Source organism: Panthera tigris, chromosome B4, assembly GCF_018350195.1.
Source record: "Panthera tigris isolate Pti1 chromosome B4, P.tigris_Pti1_mat1.1, whole genome shotgun sequence".
Classification (NCBI taxonomy): domain Eukaryota; kingdom Metazoa; phylum Chordata; class Mammalia; order Carnivora; family Felidae; genus Panthera; species Panthera tigris.
Genome location: NC_056666.1, coordinates 75,638,975 through 75,647,605, shown reverse-complemented (window position 1 = coordinate 75,647,605; position 8,631 = coordinate 75,638,975). Strand labels below are relative to the sequence as shown.

Here is an 8,631-nt window from a genome sequence, read left to right as displayed (position 1 = left end):
GGTTAGCTGGGGACCGGTTATCTGGGTTGTAAATCAGATCCAGGTGGCCTTCCAGTCGCCTGGTGTAAGTGCCAGGTGTTTAGGCTTTCGGGCTTCCAGCTTTTCAGCCTGGGCTGGTCTTGGTTATTAAAGACAGTGGTTTGGACATTAAGACAAACCCAAACCAGACACCTTGGGTCGGTGTGAGCAGGCAGTAGATGGCATGTGGGGGTGCCCCGAAAGAATTAGTAGTTTACATTTATTGAGCATTGGGTGCCAAGCACCGTGCTGAAGCAGAGGGGCTAAATTTCTAAGATGCACTGCCTCCTCCTGCAACTCCAGCCTATTTTGGCGCCCTAGTCCCCCCAATACTAGAAAATATACTAACCTTTATTGAATGTTATGATCACTCTTCTTATCCCAGAATGAAACAATAATGTTTTGGTCTTTAAATCCCTTTCCCCACTGCCCTTCAAAGAATTTGTGGGAATGTGAATATGGGGTGGGGGTTGCAGCCACTGCCCAAGTCCTTCCTCTGAACTGAGCGGGTTTAAGATGCCCCTTCAGCCCAGAGGCAAATTTTCAGGCATAGAGCCTCCTGCTCTCTTCCCTCTTTCACTTCACCTTGTCCCTCAGGTCTTCCCCTCAGCTAACACTAACAAATTCCATGCCTCCTCCTTCCACACCTCCCTCACCCCCCCAGCCCCAATACAGAACAGTGTGTGACATTTGCATCATGTAAATGTTTATTATCTGAGGGGCAGGGACTCACATTTAGGAAACCAGAGAATGGGGGTTGGGGAGGAGCTGAGAAGTGAACAGGGTACTGGGAGGTCAGGGAGCACCGTAAAGCCCCTTTCCTCTCTCATTCCCCCAACTCTTGACCCATTATTGGGCCACGGTGGCAAGTCACAGGGAGGGGAAGGTTGAGGGGGAGCCCTGTTCAGAGACAGCTCAAAGCCATTGTCAAAAAGAAGAAACTCGGGAGCCTGCATTTTGGAGCTGCCGTGGGAGGCCTGTGGGAGTATTATCTACAAAAGGAACTAAGAGAGAGAGAAGAGTGAAGCAAGGGAAAAACCACTCAAGACACAAAAGATGGAAAAAGCACCCTGCCCCCCAGAGCGCAGGCAGAGTCACTGTGTGCAGGGGGTGAGAGCAGGTGGCTGTCGAGGAACAGAGCCCAGGGGCCCCTCCCTTCTCCTCCCCTCTTCCCACTCTCTTCCTCCTTTCTGGAGGTCCCCAGGTCTGTTTCCAGCCTTGCTCTCTCAGCCAATGGTGCAGGTTCTGCTTCTACGGCTGTGGTGAGCGATGGGAATCTTAGCCTTTCAAGTCAGACCAGTCTGGATTTGAATTCTAGCTCTTCCACTGATGACCTTGGGTGCCAATAGGAGTGGGGTGGGGGTGTGTGTTAATCTCCAAGAGCATCAGTTCCTTCATTTGTGAAATGATCTTTCCTTAAAGGATTGTTGAGTGAGATGAACTAAGTGGTTGGGATTGTTATCAGTCCTCCTAAGTGCTTGCCCTGGGAATGCAGAAATGAGCGCAGGGTGAAGCCTCACTGAAGGTTCGCCATCTCAGAACAAACAAACATTCTGGAAAACTTCAAGGCCTCCACTACTTGGCCACTCCTTGGCTGTGTCATTCTAGGTCATTCCTTTTCTGTTAGTGGAGGATCCTAGCTATTGTTGAGTAAACCACAATACATTTTCCAACAAGGGAATCCTGGAAGATACATGGTTTTACTTACAGATCTGCAAACTGTTGTGGATCATATGGCTAGGAAGTGGAGGAACCAGATGCGAATCATGATTTGACTGGGTCGACAGGAGTTTGTCACTGTGCCATCTTGCTGGGGTGCTTTATCCTGTCCTTTGGTAAACAGCCTATTCAAAGGGGACGGTATGGTCATTTTGACGGGAGGTCAGATAGTGACCTATAGCGAGTGCCCACAGTGCCTGGCAACCCGGACCTCGAACCACGAACCACGAACCACAAACCGCGGGGAGCCCCATCAGCCCTGCGGGGAGGGGAACCCACTGCAGTCCTGCCTGTGGCAGGCAGGGGAGTGACTATGAGAAATCTCAATCTCAATCTGTGTGTTCTAGCAACACCAGAAAACGGATTTGTTTGAAATCCAGTTACAGGGAAAGCCTAACTGGGTTAAGTTGAAGAGAGACATAAAAAGGAGACCTGACTTTTCCCTGAGGAATCAGAGTGGGTGGTATTTGTTCCTGCTGTTTTGACGGCAGTGAAGGGGCGGGTGGGCTGGAGAACAGTTGCGCTGGTGGTAGTGACGGTGGGTGAGTTTCCTCACCCAGAAAGATCTTCAGATAATGTTTCCCCCTTGGTTAAGGAGCAAAGTAGGTGACAAAGCTGCCTCAGCACCTGGGTGGAAATAACGCTCCCTGACTCTCCCCTGGGAAACCCCAGCTTCAGCCTCACTCCTGCACGCTGCTGCAAGGGTGACTGTTTACCCACGTGAACGCCATCAGCCTCTGGCCTACCCCGCCCAGGAGCTCAGAAACTGGGGATGAGGGTGTGCTTTTCCGACATGTATGGCAGACAGACAAGAGGGCACAGAGCTCACCATGCTGGAGGGATACGCGCTCAGGAGAAAACCTACAGAAGGAATAGGATAACTGAGGCATTATTTTTTTGGTTAATAAGTCTGTCTGTCTGGAAATAGGGGAAGTCTTTTATACACTTTTTAACGGGGCAGGAGAGACAGAAAAGCAGAAGAATTATGGTAAGTTCAACTTGTCACAGGTTAGCTTAGACACCAGGGTACTGTTGTGCAGCACCTGGCTAGATACCTCCTCTCACCCATCCATGGAGTAGTTGCCACTGTGTCCACTTTACAGTTCAGGAAGCGGTTCAAAAATGTTATTTGCCCAAGGTCAGTTGGACACAGAGCTACCTAACTGAAGCCAGAATTAAAATCCAAGTGTATGTCTCAAAAGTCCAGGGTGTTTCCACCTTACCATACTGCGTAGCCACCACGCATGGCTTCCAAGAGTTTAAGGAAGAGCTGAGAGCTCTGTTTCCTTCACCTGCCAAGTGGCTGAAGAAAGAGCTGGAATCATTTGTCTATGCCTCAGAACTCAGCATAGTTCCCAGCACACAGTAGGTGCCTCAATGTTCGAAGGAAACAACGTGCTTGGGTGGCTCATGCAACCGAAGTCAAACTTGATTGATTTAAAAGTTCCCTTCTTCTGGCTACCAGGATTATGGTCTGGTACTCTGAACTGGCTAAAACAGTGATGAAACGGCTCCTTGGTTGGTGACCTCATAATATGTGCTGATTTGAACGACTTTTTCTTCCATGAAGTATGCTACCTCATGGATACAACCCCTACTAGGTGGGACAAGAAGGTGGGATGAATCCTGTAAAGTAGGCAAGACAAATCTTCATTTTGTTAGGTCAAATGGCAGAATTTCCAGTAGGTAACAAGTCATTACTTCACTGATAACCAATAAGTATAGGTCAGTTCACAGACTGATTAACCATGCATGCTGGGTTTTCCAGGTCACCTCCAACCTAAAACAGTTTATCTTGCTCTTCCCAACACATACATCATCATATGACTGTACCCTGGGTTGGGATTCTGAAATGTGAGGTCACCCTACCTATAAACCACTGAACAAAAGGCCTGACCACCCCTTGGTATAGTCCTACTGTAAGCCGAGGACCCAGGCCTTAGCATAGTGCTTCTTCCGTTTTACTCATACCAGACAGGATGGCTCTTTCATGCGACACTACCTAGTATTGTTTTATTCAATGCGTCAGTTGCCCCGACTAGTTTATCAGCCCATGAAGGGCTGTATTTTACTTATCTTTACCTCTCCTTAGCTTCCAGCTCAGCAACTGTACAAAGCACAGTTGGTGAGAGTATAAATCCAAGCATCTTTAAGAGAACTTACCAATAACCATATGGCCCAGCAATTCCATCCTAGGAATCTGCCCAATAGATATACTCTCACAACTAAGAAATGATATATGTATAAGATGCTCATTTCAGCAATACTTAAAAACTGAAAACTATCATTAAAGACTGGTTAAACTAATTATGATGAGTTTATACAATGGGATACTGTGCAACCACAGAAAGAACAAGGTATATTTATGAGTACTGACATGGAAAGAGATCTAAGTGGTGTATATTCTTATGAGGTATGTGTGCTAATATAGAAGATCTCCAGAAGGGTCCACAAGAAACTTAACAGTGGCTGCCTCTGGGGAAGGGACAAATAGTCCAGAGTGGGGTGGAGGCTTATTTTTTACCATATAACCTTTTGAACTGCTTATAGATTTTTTCCTTTTTACCATTTACATATATTGATTTTCTTAAAACAAATACTAGCTATAAAAAGAGGACAAGTGAGAAAAGCAAGCTATAGAGGAGTATGCATAATATGATCCCCATTTATGTAAATGAAAGAAAAATACATATTTGCATGTTTGGATTTGGAAAATTTGTGGAAAGATATATAAGAAACTTATCAGTGATTTCTTCTCAGGAGTGAGACCAGGTAGGAGAGGATTTTTAGATTTCCATCATGTATCCTTTTTAAAGGTTAAAAAGAAAAAACCATACAACTTTTTCAAAAAATGAATTTTAAAAATTGCCATAAATAAGGGGCCTACGAAGTATTTGGTGTTCCTAATGAAGCCACGCTAATTTAAATTTTCTCTCTCAAGTGGTATACAACTGACAGTGCTAAACCACCTGAAGTTTCAGTCCTATGTTTAGGCTGCGAAAAGGGCAAGACACTGATCTTTAAGAGGAAGGGGAAAGGAAGGGAAATGACAATTAGGCAGGGCACCTCTGAACACAGTGGGCACAGCCCAGGGCACAGAGCCTCCCTTCTCTTGGGAAGCCCAGAGCTACTACAGGGAGCAAGAGATAGGCTGTACAATTCAAACTTAAGATAAGCCTAACCTCAGGGTGCCTGGGTGGCTCAGTCAGGTAAGCGTCTGACTTTTGATTTCGGCTCAGGTCACAGTTTAGTGAGTTCATAGTTGAGTGATCTCACGGTTTAGTGAGTTTGAGCCCCACGTCGGGCTCCACACTGACAGTGCAGAGCCTGCTTGAGATTCTCCCTCACTCTCTCCCTGCCCCATCCCGCTCCATTCTGTCTCGCTCAAAGTAAATAAATAAGCTTAAAAATTGCCTTAAAAAAAAAAAAAAGATAAGCCTAACCTCTCTTCACTGGAAGAAGGTCCAACTGACAAATTTAGGAGAATATCTGAAACATGAAATCCTAAATGAATTATGGCTTAGACATATTATTTTCAAAAAGAACTATTGAATGCATATAGTATCCTTGTTTTATAAAGACAAGACAAAAAGTTAAAAGCCTATATATGCATGTGTATACGTATATATATGTTCTGAAAAAGGTCTATAAGGATATATCCCAAATTATTGAGTAATTATCCCTGAGGAATAGAAAGGGAGGGTGGGAAACTTTAATTTTTTTCTTTTATAATTGCTATCATTTGACTTAAAAAAAAACTTTAACATTTATTTATTTTTGAAAGAAAGAGAGTGTGAACGGGAGAGGGGCAGAGAGAGAGGGAGACACAGAATCCAAAGCAGGCTCCAGGCTCTAAGCTGTCAGCGCATTTTAAACATTTAAACATTTTAAACACTACTTCTGTCATTAAAAACAAAATGTAAAAAAAAAAGTGTAATTTTTAAACTTTTTATGATCATACCAAAACATCTTCAAATATTCTTCTATAACGAGGTTTTAATTTTAACATGAAAATGTTTCTTTTTTTTTTTTTTTTTTTTTAGTAATCTCTACACTTAGGATGGGGCTTGAACTCATGACCTGGAGATCAAGAGTCATATGCTCTATGGACCGAGCCAGCAAGGTGCTCCTCAACTTCAAGGTGGTTTTGACAAACATGCAGCCTCCCATCTTAGAAGGTTGGTTTGCCTGGATACAGGGATAGACCACATTGACCCTTCAAGATCACTTCAATCTCTGGACTTTCTATAAAGTATAGGGAAGCAATTAATCAGAAAAGCAGGGCTTTTCCTGGATACCCAGCAGGTTGATGGTGTTGGACAAATTCCCCAAAATGAGGGGATCAGCCCTTTAAAATGGCTTCCTAGTATTCCTGGACTACTGTTTTCTTTACTGAAAGACACACACACTCACTCTCTCTCTCTCTCTCTCTCTCTCTCTCTCTCTCCCCTTCAATCTGTTCAACCAACCTGAACCCTGGCAGCTCAGCTTCAGCCAAAGAGCCAAGGGAAGCCCTGAGGCAGCTAAGTTCTGCACCACTGCCACTTACAGTCTGGGCTTCAGACTCGGGAGAACAAATGCTGGAGAAAGAAAAAGCTCTGCTGTTGCTAAATCATAGATGCTGGGGGTGGGGGCGGGATGAGGGGTCTGGCCCCACTGCCACCTGCTACATGCAGGAGCTCAATTATACCGTTACACTCGCTACTCCTGTCAAGGGACAGGCAGTGGAGGAGAGGGGTTGCTCGGGAGAGCTGCTGGCAGCTGTGGTTTTTCTCAACCGGCAAGCTTCCTTTGGAAAGTCACTGTTCCCTACACTAGGAATCTTTTCCCACAAGGAACAGCTGCATTTGCTCATGCTGGCTTCCGCATTTTCATCTGGTTCCGAAGCTAAGCAGTGGACAAATGACTTAGGTCTCTGACATCCTCATTTAAGCCCCGAACAAGCTGTCCGGGTGACTTCTACCCCATGAGGCCCAAAGGAAACCAGAGAATGAAATGAAGTCATTTGCTGCCGTGAAACAAATGTGGGAACATTATGCAGTTGTTTTTATTTTTCCAACTATAAAGACTGGCAATTTGTTGATGGGTAACACCTTAGATTAACACTAATTATATTGCTATAAATTTGGTTGAGGATAAGAATAGGATTCAGGAACAAGGGAGAACAATAACAACAAAAATCTTCAAACATTCTTGAAACAAAGAAACACTTTTTTTTTCCTTTAATTAAATGCTTCTTTCCCACAGACTTCCCTAGACTGGTTTGCAGTCTAAGGCCATAGGAAACGAGGCTTTGGGCATTCTGAAGAGACTGCAGATTAAGCTATAGCGCCAAGCAGGAGACTAAAACCCTGACCTGAGTGTGTCAATCTTAGGCATGTTCTGGGAGCAGAGGCAGATTCTCAAATGTTTCCCAGCGTTCCTTCCTTTTTACCAATTAAATTTCTGCTTCTCTGGTTAATTCAATGTAGTACACAATTCCCTCGCTGCCTTTCCTGGTTATACTGTTGTGTAGAGGGAACCTGCCAGGAACGTGTCGCTTCTGCTTAGGCTGCAAAGGCAACTGGACTAGTTCTGATCCATCTCCTCCTGAGAGCCTCAACAGTAGGGAGTTGCTGAGGAAGGCCTCTTCGGGGAACTGAAAGGTCGGGTGCACTGGGAAGAACATCGCTTACCCTTGGGAAACCTGGCATCGGTTGCCTGTGATTCCTGGTGGAAGTGACCAATCAGACTCAATCCGTACCATTGGGAAAGGTCAAGGGAAAGAACAGCTTCCCCTCCAAAAATGGTAAAGAGGAAATGAGGAGAGAAGAAACCCAAAATATTCAGAATGGCATAAAAAGTGGTATGTGTAAACTTCTTTTTGTTATTACATCTAACTATAAGTTTCCTAAAGTCCAGTTACCAAGTTGAATTGTGTGGGATAGAGGAGAGAGGCCAGTTGGAGCTGCCTTCAAGAGTTCACAGCTTCAAGCTGAGAGGTCCTAGGTTTGCGCTGGGGGAGCCCCTTTTTGAATGAGGGCTTGGGGGGGAAGGGCTCCATGCTGGCTCCAGTTCCATTGGTCCCTGCAGAGTGGGCCTGGCCCCATTCACTAATGTTTCCTGATGCCTGGGATGGAGCATTCTGATACCTGGAACTAGATGAATACCATGAGCTATTTCTGTAACGACCCACACTGTCATGTCGCGCTTGGTTCATGGGGTCATTCGACTTTTGGCCTTGTGGCCTGTAGCTCTGTCCTCCTCGTCTGTTCCCCGGCAATACCTGAGGATAAAAGAATACAATGTTCAAAGAACTCTGGCATTATGGCACTCTGTCTGTTCCAGTTCAGCTTACAGGAGTATTCTTAAAGCCTAAATTGTGGTATCCCATAGTTGGGACTCAGCTCTCTCTCGAGACTCCCAGAATTCTGTCAGCCAATCCAACTTAGCCCACTACTCCAGAATTCATGTATCTTCCACTATTTTACCCCACCTTTCATCCCTAGGCTCTCCACTGAAGAGGACTTCACTTTTCTTTAGCTGGACACAAAAAGAAAGCTAAGGAGGAAGAAAGAACACTCTTGGGCTGTTACAAGCCCTTTACTGGGCAAGTATCTTATCACATGCCTGAACTCTGAGGACTGTAAGCCATTTGTAAAGATAATGAACACCTGGAATAATAAAATAAACGTCTTTACAATCTGCTTGGCTATACATTATGAAGCACAGATTAAATCATGCTGCTGTGACATTTAGGACATCTCTCACATTACAACCCAGAAAGCTTATGGCATGTGGTTTTATTTTTGTCCTCTACTTCCAATGTAATACCAGTTCTGCAGGATTGCTAACAGCGCTGCCTTGGATTGCTCTTGTGCATCTTCTTCAAACCAAGAAAAGAACCTCTGGATT

At 44.8% G+C, this 8,631-nt stretch overlaps 1 protein-coding gene across 1 annotated transcript in view; it reads right to left on the bottom strand.

Annotated features, from left to right (window-relative positions):
• Positions 1-6,760: 6,760 nt before the first annotated feature.
• Positions 6,761-8,631, bottom strand: part of SPATS2 (spermatogenesis associated serine rich 2) — a 53,747-nt gene continuing 51,876 nt past the window's right edge. The window contains exon 12 of the mRNA XM_042992215.1: positions 6,761-8,002. Within this exon, the coding sequence (XP_042848149.1) occupies positions 7,691-8,002 (312 nt within the window). The 3' untranslated portion in view covers positions 6,761-7,690. The remainder of the gene's footprint in view (positions 8,003-8,631) is intronic.